The sequence below is a fragment of the Durio zibethinus genome, chromosome 20 (assembly GCF_047325235.1).
Source record: "Durio zibethinus cultivar Kanyao isolate XHJ-2024 chromosome 20, ASM4732523v1, whole genome shotgun sequence".
Lineage (NCBI taxonomy): Eukaryota > Viridiplantae > Streptophyta > Magnoliopsida > Malvales > Malvaceae > Durio > Durio zibethinus.
This window is the reverse complement of record NC_143181.1, coordinates 6,746,599-6,767,499: the sequence shown is the minus strand read 5'-3', so window position 1 is coordinate 6,767,499 and position 20,901 is coordinate 6,746,599. Positions and strand designations below refer to the sequence as shown.

At 32.4% G+C, this 20,901-nt stretch overlaps 1 protein-coding gene across 2 annotated transcripts; it reads left to right on the top strand.

Moving 5' to 3' along the window:
- The first annotated feature begins 1,220 nt into the window (after nucleotides 1-1,220).
- Nucleotides 1,221-5,339, top strand: LOC111315691 (uncharacterized). Of its 2 annotated transcripts, XM_022917616.2 has the most exons (3): nucleotides 1,243-2,833; nucleotides 2,903-4,081; nucleotides 4,289-5,339. In XM_022917616.2, the coding sequence occupies exons 1-3, from the start codon at nucleotides 1,291-1,293 to the stop codon at nucleotides 4,717-4,719; spliced, it is 3,153 nt and encodes a 1,050-aa protein (XP_022773351.2). In that variant the 5' UTR covers nucleotides 1,243-1,290; the 3' UTR covers nucleotides 4,720-5,339. The 2 variants fall into 2 exon arrangements, with proteins under 2 accessions (XP_022773350.2, XP_022773351.2); XM_022917615.2 differs by having other exon boundaries at nucleotides 1,221-4,081.
- The last annotated feature ends 15,562 nt before the right edge of the window (nucleotides 5,340-20,901 follow it).

The following is a 20,901-nucleotide window of genomic DNA, read 5'->3' as shown; positions in this document are numbered from 1 at the left end:
ATTATTATTATTTAATTTACCTTTTTCCCCAATAATAATATGACATTTTTGCTATTCTTTGATTTCATGGATGAACATAAAAATTGATGAACTTAAGAAAAGAAAAAAAAAAAAAAAAGAGAGAGAGAGAGAGAGGGTTTGTGATGGAGTCATAAAAATGTTATGAAAATTTTCAGTATAGGATTTGTATGCAAAAAGTTTCAGAATTTTTTTCCAAGTTTATAATAAAGGCAAAATGGCAATTACATTTTACAAATTTGGCAAATTTGGCATCATATTGCAGTGGTTTTGCCCATTGTGGGAAGGTTCATGCATGGGAAGGAACTGATTCTGAAGCCTTACCAGTTATCCCGGTGACAGCAAAAAAGAAAAAAGTTGTGGTGTCCGCATTTTTTTTTTTTTTTGGCTTTTGTTTTTGGTGTTGTTTTGTCATTTTCACACACCTCAAGGATTGTCATCATGCAGCACTCAAACACGAATAGAAAGTTTTGTTTGAGAGTGTTTGGAAAATTACAAAGTATATCGATCACTTTGTCATATACTGAAAGAAAGTTTTACAATACAAATACCACTAAAGAAAAGAATGTCCAATTAATTCTGAATTTCTATCAAAGTCAGTTTCTAGTAGATCGACAATGTTTTTCTTTCGTATTTGTTTTTGTACCTTGTTGCTAATCTCTTCTTCTTCTGACTATATATACATGTCTTGGCCACAAGTAGTAGAAATACAAACTATTCCATCTTTTTCATGTCAATATATTATCTTCAAATATTTTTATGTTATGTTTGTAAAATCTTATATATGTGCTGGTTCCTACAATCATAATTGGGTGTTCTGGTGAAAAGATTGAGATCTTGAATTTGAGTTTAAGCATCATTAAGAGTTAGTTTGGTTGAAATAGAGAAAAGTTTTCTTTTCTTATCAATATATTTTTGTGAAAAATATTTCGAAAATAAAATTTTTGAAAGTACCAAATTAACATAGAAAGCACATTTTTAATATCGTCTAACAAAAGATTAGGCGTAGAAAAAGTTCAAAGAACTCACTTCTGAACAGCCCATGCATGTGAATTTTCCTTTTATGAAATCGTGTAAACGATTTATAAAGATTAAAATAAAGATGGCACATTGTTTTCAGTAAAATTATGGATAGAAGTGGGGCCATTTCATTTCAAGATCCCAATCTTCATAATAAGAGGAAGGCTCCAAAACAAAATTGGAAACTGACTTTTGCCATGTATATCTAAAACTGGACGAGAGAACAGTAGTAGAATACTAGCTAGCCTCATCATGTCAAGCAATGCAATCACTGTTATTCTCTTGTTTCTCAATATCTCTTTGCTTCCAGCCATCTCTGCCTTGAACCAAGAAGGCCTCTCTTTACTTTCATGGCTTTCAACCTTCAATTCTTCTTCCTCTGCTGCTTTCTTCTCTTCATGGAATGCATCGCACAAAAATCCATGTACATGGAATTACATAAAATGTAGCAATGGATTTGTTAGTGAAATCAAAATATCCAACATCAATCTCCTTACCAGTTTTCCCATTCAGATTGTCTCTTTTCAGCATCTTTCTTCTCTAGTCCTTTCACATGGGAACCTCACCGGAGAAATTCCGCCTTCAATAGGAAACTTCTCATCACTGGTCACCCTGAACCTTAGTTTTAATGCTTTCACGGGGAATATCCCAGCTGAGATTGGAAAGTTAGCTAATTTGCAGTCATTGTCTCTGAATACAAATTTTTTACATGGTGGAATTCCAAGGGAAATTGGAAACTGCTCAAAGCTTCAGCTGCTTGAACTGTTTGACAACCATCTTTCTGGAAAGATTCCTACAGAAATAAGTCGATTGGTGTCTCTGGAGATTTTCCGAGCAGGTGGGAACTCAGGTATTCAAGGCGAAATCCCAATGCGGATATCAAATTGCAAACAACTAGCTTTTCTTGGTCTTGCAGATACTGGTATTGCAGGCCAACTTCCAAGTAGTTTAGGGGAATTGCAGAATCTCAAAACCCTTTCAATCTATACAAGCAATCTTAATGGTCACATCCCACCAGAAATTGGTAATTCTTCAGCCTTAGAGGACTTGTTTCTTTATGGAAACCAACTTTCTGGTGAGATTCCTGAAGAACTGGGTTCATTGAAAAATCTCAAGAGGGTGTTACTGTGGCAGAACCAGCTACATGGGACAATTCCAAAATCACTGGGGAACTGTTCTGGTTTGGTTGTTATTGATTTCTCATTGAATTATTTAAGTGGTGAGATTCCTTCATCTCTTGCCAATCTAGTTTCATTGGAGGAGCTTCTTTTGTCTGGAAACAACATTTCGGGTAAGATATCGCCATTTATTGGCAACTTTTCAAGCCTAACGCAACTGGAATTAGATAACAACAGATTTTCCGGCGAGATTCCACCAGCCATTGGACAATTAAAGGAGCTTTCTCAGTTCTTTGCCTGGCAGAATCAGCTTCATGGAAGAATACCAACTGAGTTAGCCAAGTGTGAGAAACTTCAACATTTGGATTTTTCACACAATTTTCTTACTGGTTCAATTCCAAGTTCTCTGTTCAATCTGAAGAACTTGACCCAATTGTTGTTGTTATCAAACAGCCTTTCAGGTGAAATTCCACAAAGTCTTGGTAATTGCACCAGCTTGACCCGTTTAAGGCTGGGATCAAACAACTTTAGTGGTCATATTCCATCGGGAATTGGGCTCTTGCAAAGTTTGAGCTTTCTTGAATTATCAGAAAATCAATTTACTGGAGGCATTCCTCCAGATATTGGCAACTGCACTCATTTAGAAATGGCAGATTTGCGTGCAAATAAGCTCCAAGGTACAATTCCAGTGTCTTTTGAATTTCTTGCTGGTCTTAACGTCCTTGACATTTCAATGAACAATATAGGAGGCACCATTCCTCAGAATTTGGGCAAGCTCACATTGTTAAACAAGATGGTAATCAGTGGAAACTACATAACAGGTTTGATCCCCAAGTCATTAGGAAACTGTAAGGATTTGCAGTTGTTGGACATAAGCAGAAATAAAATTGCTGGTTCTATCCCAGAAGAGATTGGTTGTTTGCAAGGACTCGATATACTATTGAACTTGAGTTGGAATGCTTTAACAGGACCTATTCCAGAAAGCTTTTCAAATCTCTCAAAACTGGCCAACTTAGACCTTTCTCACAACATGCTAACTGGGAGCCTGAGGGTACTAGGTGGTCTAGACAATCTTGTTTCTTTGGATGTCTCATACAATAACTTTTCAGGTATCCTTCCAGATACTAAGTTATTCCATGATCTCCCCACCACTGCATTTTCAGGCAATCAAGAGCTCTGCATTAATAGAAACGAGTGCCGCTTGAGTGGAAGTCCCCATGGCAAAAAATCAACCAGAACTCTTATCATGCGTACTCTTTTCAGTGTAGCTGTAACTATTGTAGTAGTAGTTGTAGCTGTGTTTTTGTTTATCAGAGTTCATGGATCCAAAAAAGAAGATTTTTTGGACTGGCATTTTATCCCATTCCAAAAGCTTAACTTTTCTGTGAATGATATTTTGGCTGGCCTGTCTGATTCAAACATCATTGGAAAGGGTTGTTCTGGTATGGTTTATCGTGTTGAGACACCCGCAAAGCAGTTTATTGCAGTGAAGAAGCTATGGCCAAAAAAAAATGGTGAGTTTCCAGAGAGGGATTTGTTTTCTGCGGAAGTTCAGACTCTTGGATCAATAAGGCATAAAAATATAGTGAGGCTACTGGGATGCTGTGATAATGGAAAAACTAGATTGCTCTTGTTTGATTACATCAGTAATGGAAGTTTGGCTGGATTGCTTCATGAGAAGAGGGTATTCTTGGATTGGGATGCAAGATATAAGATCATACTTGGAGCAGCTCAAGGTTTAGCTTATCTTCATCATGATTGCATTCCACCAATAGTTCATCGTGATATCAAAGCCAACAACATCTTGGTAGGACCACAGTTTGAAGCCTTCCTGGCAGACTTTGGTCTGGCAAAGCTGGTTGATGCTTCAGAGAGCCCGAAAGCTTCCAACATAGTTGCAGGTTCTTATGGATACATTGCTCCTGGTAAGTACAAATATTTCAGGTTGTACAATAATTATGCGACAAGTCTCCCAAGATTTCTTCTGATAAACCTACATTTTGGTTTCAATAATCTTTGGAGCTGTTATTAGTTACTCATAAAGAATATTTCACTTATTTTTAAGAAGATATATTTTTTTATTGGGATATTTTGCAAAGATATTAGTTCCTGACATTTACGACAATTTGCAGAGTATGGTTACAGCATGAGGATAACAGAAAAGAGTGACGTGTACAGCTTTGGTGTGGTGCTCCTAGAAGTTTTAACAGGAAAGGAACCGACAGATAACAGTATACCAGATGGCGTCCACATTATCACTTGGATTAACACAGAACTTCGTGAAAGGAAAAAAGACTTTACAGCCATTCTTGACCAGCTGCTCCTTATAAGCTCAGGTACACAAATCCAAGAGATGCTTCAGGTGCTTGGGGTGGCTCTCCTATGTGTCAATCCATGTCCAGAGGAACGACCCACTATGAGAGATTTAACAGCAATGCTGAAGGAGATCAGGCACGAGAATGAGGATTATGAAAAACCAAATCTCCTCGGAAAAGGAATAGCGGCAGTTCAATGCTCTAGTTTCTCTAGATCCTCAGAACCTCTGATTAGTTCACCTTCTTAGTTGACACAGTCTCCAATGTTGTGCTTTAGTTAATTGGTATTTTTTTTAACAGTCATTTGCACAGGTCTGATAATATGTAGCAAAATAGGGTTTTGTTTTGTATCTTCTTTTCTCCACCATTAACTCAACTGCTGCTTCATTAATTTGAATGCAATCCTCAGTGTTCTCATATTTCTCTCAAAAGCAAATAAAAAGCCTGTCAGTTCTAACATAGTCAGACTTCACAGCTGACGAGAATGAAAAAAAATGGCAGCCTGATACATCTATTAATGATGATAATCCTGAGGAAAAGCCATGAACTCTGACAGAGTAAAAGGGACAACGAGCTTTTCACTCAATGGTCGTACAGACTTCCCCCTTCTGCGTATCTAACTACATGAACCAGGTGGAATCCTTCGTTTCATGCCGAACATGTGGGGCAGTTGTCCTGATAGCCTAACCCCCAAAAAGATACAAAAATAAGGAACAGGAATAATGGCACTTCAAAATCGGACCAACTAACTCTTTTTCATCTCTTTCCCCAAAGTAGGAACATTTACACCTGCTAAGATATGCCAGTGACACTGGAAGAGATCCAAATGCCATCAAGCTGGTGGCCTGTATTCCAAATGACTGGATAATAATATATAATACTGCTAAAGCTTATAATCTTTCAAAATCATCACCGTCATCTACTGTATATTTTACAAGACCTAAATGTCATCAAGCGTCAACTCAACCATCTAATAAGCTGGCTTTCGTCAATGGCATAGATCACGGAAAGTAAACAATAATTAAAAGTGCTACAGTACCTGAAATCAATCAACTTGACTGTTTAGCAGATGCAGTTTTCAAGTAAGGGACCAATAGGGAATGGGCTTAGCAATAAAGCTCATTAGGTTGTCCTTGGGGAGCTGGACGACTGAAAAGCCAAGGGTAGTGACACAATCTTGGTTGGCATGAGCCAGATAGAACATGATAATATGGGGATGCAAAAGGACCACCATCTCTCACAAGCTTCCCGAGCATCTGTTTCAGTAAAGATACATTAAAGCTCCATGTTCTTGAAAGGGTGCATTGGTCCTTGTCATGTGACCTCAAGCTATCTTAGGACCACTGATAGCCTAAGCTACCATATCAATCTCTAGTGGCTAAGAGCGCAAGCAACCAATGGCAAAAGTCTCACTTTATGGAACTTTTTCTTACATGCAGTCTAAACCTTATTAACTGTAATATTAAAACACTACTATCATATGCAGACAGTCCACTCTAGGTTCAGCCATGCATTTTTTTTTCTTCCTAATTTCATGCAAAAATAGCCAAACTAATGAACATTTCTGTTCATCCTTTCTTCTTTCAATCTATCAATTATTGTTTATACAGGATTTCTTTAGAATTTCAATGGTTAAGAATAAAATTGAATCAAATCACAACTTGCAAGCAAACAGATTTCCTTTTTATTTTTGAAGTAGATGCCAAGTGTGAGAAATTCAACTGTTTCAGAAAATCTGAAGTCTAAATCTTTGATGATCATGGAATCGAAGGTATTCCAGCTCACCCCAGAAACATGATGTATATAAGCAACAAATCATAGAACTGACCTATGAACCAGAAGGAATCTACTTAATTAGAAGGGGATAAATGCCTTTTTGGTTTGAGTTTCATCTGAGAGTGAGATTGGGCCCTTCAATCATTCAACAAGCATTACAAGACACTTGGGATGTACTCTAATAAACAAAGACATAATCAATCTGAGACATATCGATTATGACAGATTAACAGTAGTAATTTATGGTAGCCAGAGCACACTTCCATATTGAGAAAAATGCAACTTTCCTATGTACCAAAAATGTTACGTAACTTAACTCTAGTTAAAAACTACAACAACAAAATTAGTCATTCAAGTTTTGAGGCATTGCAAATGCAAATGGCAATAGCTGCAAGAAGATACAGAGATATCTCCAGAGTCATATAAACTGCAGGTTTAGATTTTTAATATGCTAGATACTGTTGTTAAATTTGTGGACGTATCGTTAAACATAAATTTTAAAAGTCATCATCAATTTTTTTATTTAAATGTAATTGGTTGCCTAATTAAATCTGTCACATTTTAAAAAAAGGTTCCAAATTTGACTCAAATATTTTTGAAAGATAGATTCAATATCTATAAAATAAGAACTAGGTTCAAGATTATAATTACGTGTGAGAAATGTTATAACGTTTTCATAATGCCCTCGTAACGCCTTCACAACATCCATCAAAGAATTATATCAGTTTAATTTTATGTTACCCATTGAGTCTTAAAAAATCTTACTAGATAGTTAATTATTGAAAATTTAGATAGTTAATTATTGAAAATTATTCTTAATTGATTTTAATATTTTTGGTAAAAAAATTACAAAAATTTCCTCACTTTAAGGGTATATAAAAAAATTTGTTGTTTCTCTTACAAAAGTTTCATCGTCGAATTATTTAATATTTAAAAAATTTAAATTTTTTAAAAAAATAATACTTTAACTTTTTCCTAAATTTTTTTTATTTTATTTTAAGAAAGATTGATATTTTATTTAAGAAAAAATTGATACTTTCAATTTTTTCTTCAAATTTTTGAAAATTTTTATTTAAGGCAAGATCGATACTTTAACTTTTTCTTTAAAAATTTAAAATTATTTTTTTGTTTTAAGAAAAAATTAATAATTTAACTTTTCTTTATTTTTGAAATTATTCTGTATTTAAGAAAAAATTGATACTTCAACTTTTTCTTAAGATTTTTAAAATTATTTTTATTATTTTTTTATAAAATTTACCCAAATAAATAAATAAAATATCACAAAAAGAATTACCAAAAAAAATTCTCGACGCGACTTTGCAAGGAACGGCTCGACTTTTTGTATTGAAATGGTCTGACGGCGCGACTTGGCGACTAGATAACTTAACTATAGAAACAGCAAATGACTCAAGATGTGTGGCTAGAATCGGCTTAGACTCGGCTAGATAGCTCAGGGGTATGGCTTTGCGGAACAGATCAGGTCACTTGTGGAGTAGTGCTCAGATCCTTGAAGCAAGTCAAATAGAACCCAGTTCTTTTATCTCAAAATGACAGCATTTTACCAACACTATAAAATCCCTTTTTTAGTCTTTTTTCCTCATTTTCAATTTTACCTTTCTCACTCTATGAACATGTTCTCTCTTTATCTCTTAAGGTACTAAGAACTCTACCAACCAAAATCTAGAATATGGTGGAGATTGCCATCGTCGTTGCCGCACATCATCGTTCATCAATCGTCCATTAGCACCACACATCATCGTTCATCTAGGTTCCTTGGTCTTGGATCTGGGTGCATGTCACGCCTCGAATCAAGACATAACACGATCATATTACTTTGAAGTAAAATCCCAAATTAATATGAAGCTTAATACATAACCATTGAACAACTCTTAAATATCATAAGGTTCTCATTGAACAAAATAACTAAATAACACATCTCCTCAGGTTCAAAGTCGAGTATTACAACTAAAAGAAACAATACTTCATAAAATCTTATATTTCTAAGTAGTTTTCCAATGCTCGATTCTTCTAGCTTTTCTCAAGCTAATCATACTTATCATTCATAATATCTGTAAAAGAAAAGAAAATAGAGAATGAGCAAACCACAGCTCAGTAAGTAAAGGCTCACACACCTTACCGAATCAAACATCATTTCATACATGTCATATAGATCATTAAAAACATTCGTCAAATCATAATGTCAAAAATAATTCAAAAATCAGCATTCTATTAAGCATTCATAGATCAAAAATCAAAATCAAAACATGTCACCAAATCATAGATCAAACTATAAAAATCATTCATCATAAATCATTATTAGCATTCGTTTATCGTTAACTACGATCACTGCTATAACTCGTGACATTGATCGTATTGACAATTTCATCCTCATGATAATTGCTAACTATTATAACCGTTAGCCAAGGTCTTATGCTAACTACTATTACCCATTAGTAGGGTCGTATGATCATATCTTTGCTAACTACTATTACTTATTAGTTAGGGTCATAGAACTAGTTCTGATGTCGATGATCCCACTTCTCAAGGATATAAAAACATAGCCATCACAAAATCATTCTTTAAACATAAATTATTTTCTCATTTTATTCATAATCATAATCCATCATTTACATAAAAAAACACAAAATAATCATATGCTTGATCCTATTTTCATATATCAAAAATAATGAAATAAAACATTCATTCATTTATAAACATATATATATACATAAATTCGAAAACAAGCAAAGTGTGTGAGATTCTACTTACCTTCTTCTAATTCCACCACCTAATTTTTCTCCCTCAAAATTTAATGGCCTATTCAAGATAATTCCAACATAACAATAATTAATCAACCCATTGAGGCCATTTATACCAAAACAATTAAGTTAAACAAGTAATAACTCGAGTAATTAATTCTGGTAGTCTGCGCTAGTTTCACTAAAATGACCCTAACTCAAGATATCCAATTTGGAATTAAAATATTTTTAATGCGTTAGAAACTAGACTTGACAAGCTTTCTAACCATATACGGTGCATCTCGTGATTCCTTGTGGATTAATTATAACAATTTTTGAAATACACATCATATGCTGCTGCCAAACAGCCTATATAGCTTTTCATAAAAATTACGTATTTATTTATAGGTAACTCCAAATTTAATTCCGCTTATTTCATTGGAAAGTAGACTCAATAAGCTTTCCAAACATATATGGCTTAATCTGTAAATCCTTGTATAAAAATTAAGGAAAATTTCGAAATTCCTCCTTACTACTGCTACTAGGCAGCCTGCACATCCTTAGGTAAAAATTGGATAACTCTTCATAGAGAACTCGAATTCAACTCTTGTTTGTTTCATTAGAAAGTAGATTCAACATGCTTTCCAACCATATATAATAATCACAGTAGTATTTAACTCTTTAATACAAAATATAACCTTAATTCATCACTACAAACACATGATTCATATCAGGATTTATACGAAACAAAGATTTTTCTTTCTATTCCCATCAAATTTTTATATCAACAATAAATTCACATTACCAACTTTCTCAACACTTAATTTGACCCTAATTAAAGTCTAAATCATCTGCCTAAAGAGGGATAATGGAAACCCTAAAATTTTAGGGTTTCTCGATTACAAATTACACCTTAAGACTTAACCATCATTACTTCAAAATTGAAAGAGATTATTTACTCACCTCTAACAGACAATTTCTCCTTATAGATTTGTTCTTTCCCTTCACTTGGAATCCTTCAATTGATCTTTTCTATATAAGAAACAGTGAGAAATAAGTTTCTATTTTTCTTTCGATTAGTCGTCATTGAAAACTGAAAAGTTAACCCTATTAATAAAAATTGAGTTATTTATCAATAAGTCCTCTGCATTTCTCATTCTTTATTAAAAAATCCCCTCACTTATAAAAATACTTAAAATAGTCTTCTTTTTTTTTTACGGGTATTACATTCTCCCTAACTTATAAAAAGTTTCTTCCTCGAAACTTGATTTACCTTTATTTTTGAATAACTGCAGATGTCGTTTCTTCATATCATCTTCCATTTCCCAAGTTGCTTCTCTTAGTGTATGATTGCTCCATTGAACTTTTATAAAAGGAATAGTTCTATGCCTCAAGAATTGTTTTTTTTTATCAATTATTAAAATAGGATATTTCAAGTATGTTAAATCTTCTTAAACTTCTAAAGGTTCACACTCTACCACGTGGCTTGGGTCAAAGACATACTTTCTCAACATGGACACATGAAAAACATTATGCACACTAGATAGCTGAGGTGGCAAGGCTATCCTATATACAACTTCTCCCATCTTATTAAGAATTTCAATTGGACCTATATAACACGGGCTTAGCTTTCCTCGCTTCCCAAACTGCATAACACCTTTTGTGGGTGACACTTTTAAAAAAACAAAATCCCCTTGTTGAAATTTTAACTCCCTTTTTTTTTTTTATCTGCCCAACTTTTCTGATGATCTTGTGCTACTTTAAGTCTTTTCTTAATCACCTTGATCTTTTCTACAGTTAATTACACCATTTCTGGCCCTAGGAGTTTTCTTTCTCCAACATCATCCCAACATAAAGCGGATCTACACTTTCTACCATACAAGACCTCAAAAGGAGCCATCCCAATGCTAAATTAGTAACTGTTATTATAAGTAAACTCCGCTAAAGGTAAGTAATCATCCTAACTACCTTTTAGATCAATCACACATGCTCGAAGTATATCTTCTAAAATCTAATTTATTCTCTCTGTTTGCCCATCTGTTTGAGGGTGAAAGGCTGTACTCAATTTCAAATTTATCCCCATAGCTCGCTGTAAGCTTACCCAAAACTTAGAGACAAATCTAAAATCTCTATCTGACACAATACTCACTGGAACTCCATGCAATTGGACAATTTCATTCATGTACAATTATGCTAGTTTATCAAGTGGAGTAGTCGACTTGATAGGTAGAAAATAAGCTAATTTAGTGAGTCTATCAACAATTACCCACACTACATTATTCTCTTTAGATGACCTAGGTAACCTCATCACAAAATTCATGAAGATGTACTCTCACTTCCATTTCGGTATCTCTAAAAGTTGTAACAACCCTGATGGTCTTTGGTGTTCAGTATTAACTTGCTGACACACTAGACATTGGGACACAAACTGAGCTATGTCATGTTTCATATTATTTCACCAAAAACTTCCTTTCAAATCTTTATACATCTCAGTGCCTCTAGGATGTATAGTGAATCAAAACCCATGTGCTTCTTCCAAGATCTTTCATTTTAGATCAAGATCATTTGGTACACATAATCTATTTCTAAAATGTAATGTGCCATCATCGTGAAGATTAAACTCTGGTCGTAAACCATTCTACACTTCTATCTTAGTTCTGTCTAACTTACTATCTTCTTTTTGTGCAAATTTTATCTTTTCGATCAAAGTTGGTTGAACCACCAAACTAGCCATAACAACACATTTTCCCTGTATAATTACCTCTATTTACTGCGTATCAAGTTCCTCCAACAATTGTGGTTGCAAAGTAAGCAAAGCAGCCATACTTCCAATGGACTTTCTACTAAGAGCATCAGCAACTACATTGGCTTTGCCTGGATAATAATTGATGGTCAAATCATAATCTTTGATTAATTTCAACCATCTTCTCTATCTCATGTTCAACTTTTTCTGTGTGAACAGATACTTTAAACTCTTATGGTCCGTATAAATTGCACAAGGCTCCCCATACAAATAATGTCTTCATATTTTCAAAGCAAACACAATGGCAGCTAACTCTAAGTCATAAGTCGGATAATTCTGCTTATAGGTTTTTAATTGTCTAGAAGCATAAGCAATTATCCTATCATTCTACATTAACACACAACCCAACCCCTTCTTGAAAGCATCACTATAAATGGTAAAACTACCAATATCAGAAGGTAAGGTAAGGATAAGTGCTGACACCAATCATTACTTTAGCTCTTAAAAACTCTGTTCACATTCTTTAGTCTATTCAAATTTTGTTTGCTTTTGAGTTAAACGAGTCAATGGCATAGTAATTTGAGAAAACCCCTCAACAAATCTTTTATAATAACCTGTCAAGCCTATAAAACTTCTTACTTCTGTCACATTTGTCGGGCGAGGCCAATTCACCACTGCCTCAATCTTTTTCGGATCAACTGAAATCCCATCTTCAGAATAACATGACCAAGAAAACTAACACTTGTCAACCAAAATTCACATTTGCTAAACTTTACGAAGAGTTGTTTATCTCACAAGATCTGTACTATAATCTTCAAATGTTTCTCATGTTTCTCATCACTTTTAGAATAAACTAAAATGTCATCAATAAAAACAACAACAAATTGATCCAGATACTGCTTAAAAATTTTATTCATCAAGTTCATGAATGCAGTAGGTATATTTGTTAATCTAAAAAGCATAACCAAAAATTCATAATGGCCATACCTAGTTCAAAAAGCAATCTTGGATACATCACCTGCCTTAATCTTCAACTGATGATATCCAAACTGTAAATCAATCTTTGAAAAAACCTTTGCTCCTTGTAACTAATCAAACAAGTTATCAATTCGAGGAAGATGATATTTGTTCTTTACAATCACTTTATTTAACTCCTTATAATTAATACATAAGCGCAGACTCTTATCTTTTTTTTAACGAACAATACAGGAGCTCCCCAAAGTGACACACTAGGACGAATGAACTTTTTCTCTAATAGTTCTTGAAGTTACACCTTAATTCACGTAACTCAGATGGAGCCATACGATAAGGAGGCTTAGATATTGGTCCAGTTCCAGCGATAAGATCGATTTCAAATTTAATTTTCTGGTTATGAGGTAAGCCAGACAAGTCCTCAGGAAAGACATCGAAAAAATCTCTAACAATCGAAATATCTTTTAATCGTGAGCCTACATTCATTTGAGTGTCTTTCACATAGACGAGGTAGCCTAGACACCATTTTTTTAGAGAATGCATGGCACTTGAGATCGATACAATCCGACATGGAAAGCTTAAATGATGACCTTCATATACAAGTTCTGATTATCCTGGACACTGAAATACAACTCTCTTTCTGTAACAATCAATAACTGCATGATGTATAGATAACCAATTTATCCTTAAGATCACATCAAATTCTAGCATATTTAACTGTACCAAGTTTGCTAGTAGTTCACAACCCCTTATATGTACAACATAATTCTTATAAATAGTATCAGCACACACAATTTTTCCCATAAAAGTAGCAACATATAAAAGCTCATTCAACTTCTCAGGTTCAATACTCAAAGATACAGCAAACTTGACAGAAACAAAACTATATGAGGCATCGAAATCAAATAAAACATTAGCATGGACATGATTAATAAGAACAGTACCTGTCACTACACTATCATTTACATTAGCATCTTGATGGGTCAAAGTGAAAACTCGAGCATTTCTCTTTTATGGTTGTTCCATCGGTTTAGCTTTAACAGCATCATTCTTCTTGTTTAGGTAATTTCGAGCAATATACCCATATTTTTCACATTTAAAGCAAATTTTTGCTTTTTTAAAACATGGTCCAGAATGAAATCGCTCACAAAAATCATATTTCTCAAGCTTAATACCAGATTTCGTCTCTCACTTCTTACCTATGTTTCCTCTGACATTTTTTTGATGATTACTCTGATCTTTCTCAAACCTCGAGCGTTTCTTATCATCTCTTTCTTGCTCATATCTTTTCATGTCTGACTCAATATTCAGTGCTCGTTGTAACACATCTTTATAACTATCAATTATGTGGGAAAACAAACAAGATCGAATACTTGGCTTCAACCCATGCTTGATCCGTATTGCCTTATTCTTATCTGAGTCAATAATGTGAGTACAGAAACATCCCAGCTCATTAAACTTATTGGCATACTCTAGCACAGACATATCATGCTTTTGCTGTAATTGTAAAAACTCATTCTTCTTTTCTACTTTCACTGATTTTGAAAAATATTGATCAAAGAAAATCTTTTTAAACTTTTTCCAAATCAGAGGCTCACCTGAATCTTCAATGTGGGATTTATGGTATCCCACCAATACTCAGCATTTTCTCTTAGTTGAATGATAGCCAAGCTCAATTTCAAATATTCAGAGATATGCATTACCTTAAAGAGTTTTTCTAACTCTTTAACCCAAACTTCTACAACCAAAAGATCAAGGCCATCTTCAAACTGAGGTGGGTTGACTTTTCAAAATCGTTCATAAGTTGTCTCACGTTGTTGTAAATTCTCTTATGTCTGCTGCTATTGTTGTATCAAATTAGACACCACTTGACACATTCCAACTAAATCATCCCGCGTCACCAGAGCATTAAGAGCATTTTCAATATCAATTTGCTTATCTCAAACATTGGTGGTTTCAAATTCATCCTTTTTCCTATTAGTTCTTTTCCTTCGACCCACAGGTCTATCAATGTCTCATTTATACCACTCATACCTAATTTAATACCAACAAAATAGTTCACAAGCAATCAAAATAAAATAATCGAATCTTATCAGTGTAAATGCTAAGAATACTTAAGTTCTACACTAACTATAACTCAGTTCTTTCCTTTTTTAAATCTTAAACCTTCACTCTGATACCACTTTATGTCATGCCTCAAATCGAGATATAACACGACCATATTACTCTAAAGTAAAACCCCAAAGCAATACGAAGCCTAATCCATAACCATTGAACAACTTTTAAATATCATAAGGTTCTCATTGAACAAAATAACTAAATAACACATCTCCTCAGGTTCAAAGTCGTGTATTACAACTAAAAGAAACAATACTTCATAAAATCCTATATTTCTAAGTAGTTCTCCAATGCTCGATTCTTCTAGCTTTTCTCAAGCTAATCATACTTATCATTCATAATATCTATAAAAGAAAAGAAAATAGAGAATGAGCAAACCACAGCTCAGTAAGTAAAGGCTCACACACCTTACTGGATTAAACATCATTTAATATATGTCATATAGATCATTCAAAACATTCGTCAAATCATAATGTCAAAAATAATTTAAAAATTAGTATTATATTAAGCATTCATAGATAAAAAATTAGAATCAAAACATGTCACCAAATCATAGATCAAACTATAAAAATCATTCATCACAAATCATCATTAGCATTCGTTTATTGTTAGCTATAGTCACTGCTACAACCCGTGACATTAGCTGTATCGATAATTTCATCACCATGATCATTGCTAAATATTATAACTCGTTAGCCAAGGCCTTATGCTAGCTACTATTACTTGTTAGCAGGGTTGTATGATCATGTCTTTACTAACTACTATTACCTGTTAGCCAATGTCATAGAATTAGTTTTGGTGTCAATAATCCCACTTCCCATGGATATAAAAACGTAGCCATCATAAAATCATTCTTTAAACATAAATCATTTTCTCATTTTATTCATAATCATAATCCATCATTTACATAAAAAAAAAAACACGAAATAATCATATGCTTGATCCTATTTTCATATATCAAAAATAATGAAATAAAACATTCATTCATTTATAAACATATATATATACATAGATTCGAAAACAAGCAAAGTGTGTGAGATTCTACTTACCTTCTTCTAATCCATCACCTAATTTTTTTCCCTCAAAATTTAATGGCCTATCCAAGATAATTCCAACATAACAATAATTAATCAACCCATTTGAGGCCATTTATACCAAAACAATTAAGTTAAACAAGTAATAACTCGAGTAATTAATTCTGGTAGTCTGCACTACTTTCACTAAAATGACCATAACTCAAGATATCCAATTCGGAATTAAAATCTTTTTAATGCATTAGAAACTAGACTTGACAACCTTTCTAATCATGTATGGCACATCTCGTGATTCCTTGTGGATTAATTATAACAATTTTTGTAATACACGTCATATGCTGCTGCCAGACAGCCTGGATACCTTTTCATAAAAATTACGTATCTATTCATAGGTAACTCCAAATTTAATTCCGCTTATTTCATTGGAAAGTAAACTCAATAAGCTTTCCAAAATATATGGCTTAATCTGTAAATCCTTGTATAAAAATTAAGGAAAATTTTGTAATTCCTCCTTACTGCTACTACTAGGCAGCCTGTACATCCTTAGGTAAAAATTGGATAACTCTTCATAGAGAACTCGAATTCAACTCTCGTTTGTTTCATTAGAAAGTAGATTCAACATGCTTTCCAACCATATATAATAATTGCAGTAGTATTTAACCTTTTAATACAGAATATAACCTTAATTCATCACTACAAACACAAGATTCATATCAGGATTTATACGAAACAAAGATTTTCCTTTCTATTCCCATCAAATTTCTATTTTAGCAATAAATCCACATTATCAACTTTCTCAACACTTAATTTGACCCTAATTAAAGTCTAAATCATCTGTCTAAAGAGGGATAATGGAAACCCTAAAATTTTAAGGTTTTTCGATTACAAATTACACCTTAAGACTTAACCATCAATACTCTAAAATTGAAAGAGATTATTTACTCACCTCTAACAGATAATTTTTCCTTATAGATTTCTTCTTTCGCTTCACTTGGAATCCTTCAATTGATCTTTTCCGTATAAGAAACAGATGAGAAATAAGTTTTTATTTTTCTTTTGATTAGTCGTCGATTGAAAATTGAAAAGTTAACCCTATTAATAAAAATTGGGTTATTTATCAATAAATCCTCTGCATTTCTCATTCTTTATTAAAAGGTTCCTCCACTTATAAAAATACTTAAAATAGTCCCTTTCTTTTTTTTTTACGAGTATTACAGTGCAAGATTTCAAAAACTGCAGTCCAGTAACCTAAATCTGAAGATAAAGTCAATACCTTTCAGCTTTCCTCACCACTCCGATGGTCGTTGCTTCCATGTATGTTGTTCTTCAGACCCTTAGCTGCCTCTTTACAAATTTTAAAGCTTAAAAAACTTCTTGAAAATAATCGAACTAAACCCAAAAAAACCTCTTTTCTTTTTTCCTTTTTTTTTATTTTTAGTCTTTTTTTGTTTCTAACTTGGCTTTGGTTTTTTTTTTTTTATGGTTTAATGATTGTTAATTGATGGTTGGTAAGAGGTTGATGATGGTGGCAGAATTGGATTAAGTGAAGGGCAATTGTATCATCTGTTTTGATGTTTTGATGCATGTTTTTTGGTTCTACCTTTGCTGTTGTCTATTATGTTGTCTATGAAAAATTTCAGGTGGTTAAGATTGCTAGAAATGTGTTGTTAACGGTTTGTTGAAACTTTAGATTTTTGCTTTCTAAAAATTGGTTCACAAAGAATTAGGTTGTAGTTGGAATTGTGATTAGGTTTAAGGTTTTTTGGGACTATTTAAGTGGCTATGCAAGAACTGTTTAATGGGAGAAAAATTAAAGGACTGTTTACCGATTACAAGAGAAGGGGCTTTTTGGTCGATGTTTCTCTGCGTAATTAGTTGAATTGAGATGCAAGGTTTTGTGAATATGGCTGAGCTATGGTTTTGTTGATGAATCCGGATGACTATGGGTTTTGGTTAAGATTGGGATGGTGATGGAGGCACTAAGCTGACTGGCAGTGGCAATGTGGTGTTGAGTAAGGATGGTTGTTTATTTGGCAATGGTGGGATTAGGATCAGCTACTTGTTGAGATGGTAGTGGTGGAGATTGGTTGTGGGAAATGAGGCAGAAAATGATGAGTGGCGTGATCTTTACTCCCTTTTTTTTTTTTTCTTCTAGTATAATTACCTTATAGTTTAAATAAAAATGATGAAGATATGATTTCAGTTCAAATATTGAGCATCTTATCCCCTTCAATTTGAATTTTGATTTCAATAAGCTATTGAATTTAAAAAATCTTATCATTTCATTTTATCCTTTTTTTAAATATATTTTTCTAAAAAAATGACAAAAATAAATATATAAAACATAAAAATAAATAGGTTTGCATTGAGTTTAAAAATATAATGAGCCTAATGCCCAGATGATAAATCTAAATAAAATGGATTAGGTCCAAAGCCCAAATAACCTAGGACGAAATATAGTGTCTATAGTTGCCCGTTTTTGCACAGTTTCTGTGAAATAGGAATTGCGCACAAATGTAAACACCTAAAATGTTCGAGTTTAACTTCACAACAATTACGAAATTTTGAAACTTTAAAGATTAACAATTTAAAGCATTCAAAAATTTCATAATAAAAAATTCATAATACAAGTTAAAATCCAAAGATTCACAAATTGAGTTCAAAGAATCACAATTTTGAAATTCAAAGATTCGCAATTCAAAGATGCACAAGGTTAAAAGATTCACAAGAGTTTCAAATTCACAAGAACGCAAGTTCACAAGAATTAAAAATTCATAAAAATTTCGTACTCGTAAAATTTTCAAATTTGTAAGATTTTGAATATTCACAAGAATTTAGATTTGCAAAAAAAAATTGAAGGTTCACAAAAATTGAAGATTTACAAAAACTTAGATTTGCAAGAATTGAAGATTCACAAAATTCAATGATTCGCATTCAAAAATTTTAAAGGTTCACATTCAAAAGTCAAAGATTAACATTCAAAAGTTTTAAAGGTTTACATTCAAATTTTAAATATCCTTATTTGAAAAATTTTAATGATTCACATCCAATATTTCAAAGATTCTCATTTGAAAGACTTTTAAGGATTCATAACCAAAATTTCAAAGATTCTTAAGAAAACTTTAGTGTTTCATATCCATTATTTCAACGGTTCTCATTCAAAAACTTTAGGGATTCATATTAAAAAATTTTCAAGATTCTCATTTAAAATTTAAAGATTTTTATTTGAAAATTCTTAAAGATTAATGTCTGAAAATCTTATAAATTATTCTCAACATTGAAAATGCTCTTTCAAAAGACTTTAGAACTTTAAATTTTGAAATGCTTTCCTTGTCAAAAATTCTTATCATGAAAAATTTTTTTCATTCGAGGATTCAAAAGTTCAAAATTTTCTTACCAAAGTCAAAATTTTGTATGATAATTATGTAAATGTTTTTTCTCAATGATGCAAAGGCAACAATCCAGATTTTCACAATAATGCAAATGTCATACTTTAAACCATGATTCACATGTTCATTACATGATGCAAATGCATGACCAAACCATGATGTAAATGCAATTATCAAAACAAATATTCAAATATTCACCAAATTATGTATATGTATTGTTCAAACAACATTGTAACGCAAATGTCACTAAAATCAATATCATGAAATTCTAATTAATTATGATAATAAGGTTATCAAGACTCTACCATCTCACATTTCCTTTTTAACTTCCCAGCCCTAATAATTTCATAATCAATTCACAAATTTCGTTAACTGATCTATGTTGTTTTTAGCATTTAGTCACAACTCATATTATATTGGTTGATCCATCACCATATTCACCACTTAATCACCACATTGGTTTTTTTCAAACCATCTTTTTAGGCTCTTTTCATCTTTTTTCATTTTTTTTGCCACTATTATCCTAGAATTCTTTTCAAAAAAATACATGAATCTCTTATTGACATTGTCATTCATTCATTATTATTTCAATTCATGACAAATATACATGTAATCATATATTTCCTAAATTTATTCTAGGAATGCAAAAATGAGATAAGACAATGTGGATTAAGAGAAAAGATAATCAATACAAAAATGAACTTGGTACAAAAATAAATAGGCAAAGGAATAAATTCAAAGCATGTAACTAGGATAATTATTTAAATGGTATAACAATGTCTAAACAATGAATATCTAGACAATTTTTAATATTAATCTAGAATTCATTTTGAAAAACTCATTTCATTGATTTTCAAAATTATTTTAAGCTCATCAAACTTTACCCCAATTTCAAAAGATTTTCAGATAACATTGATCTTCTATATATTTAACTATCCATCTAATTTTTAGCTCAGATATTATTTTACCTAAATCACCCTTTCAGGTTTTCAATTTGAGTCTTTATTTTCTCTATTTTTTTCATTTTTTTTACTTTTTACATTTTACATTTTTAATAGTTTCATTTTTTTCATTTTTTTTTTCATTTTTTCACTTCATCCATTATTGATATCTCTTACACATCAATCTCTAAAACACGAGAACGTATATGATTCCATCACTCCATTACAAACATGCCTTAGCTCAATATATAACCATTCAATTTAAGCATTCACATTTGATCAAAATAGACTTTTAAAGGTTTTAATGTAGGCTATAGTAAGGGGTCATAAAAAAATAGATAAAATAAGCTTAAAACAAATGTTTAAAGAGTTCAAATCAAAAAATCATTTCTCATCATATAATGCAACTTGACATTTTGCTTGATTTCACATCATTTTCATATTTTTTTCTTTTTTTTCTTTATATTATTCCTCACAAAAAAATTCTCATTATCTTGTCTCAAGTCATTTGTGGCATTCACTTTTCTTTTTTTTTTGTTTTGTAAAAAGGTTATTTTTTCTTTTCACTCTTCTCTTTTTCAAGCAGGTTTTTCCCTAAAATTTGCCCTCAGTGTGAAAAGTGATCATTGATTTGGATTTTTCTCCCTAAAATAGGCCTAACAAAGGTAGCAATGGATAATTTCATTTTTATGAATGGTAAAAGAAAAATAGCTATTTTT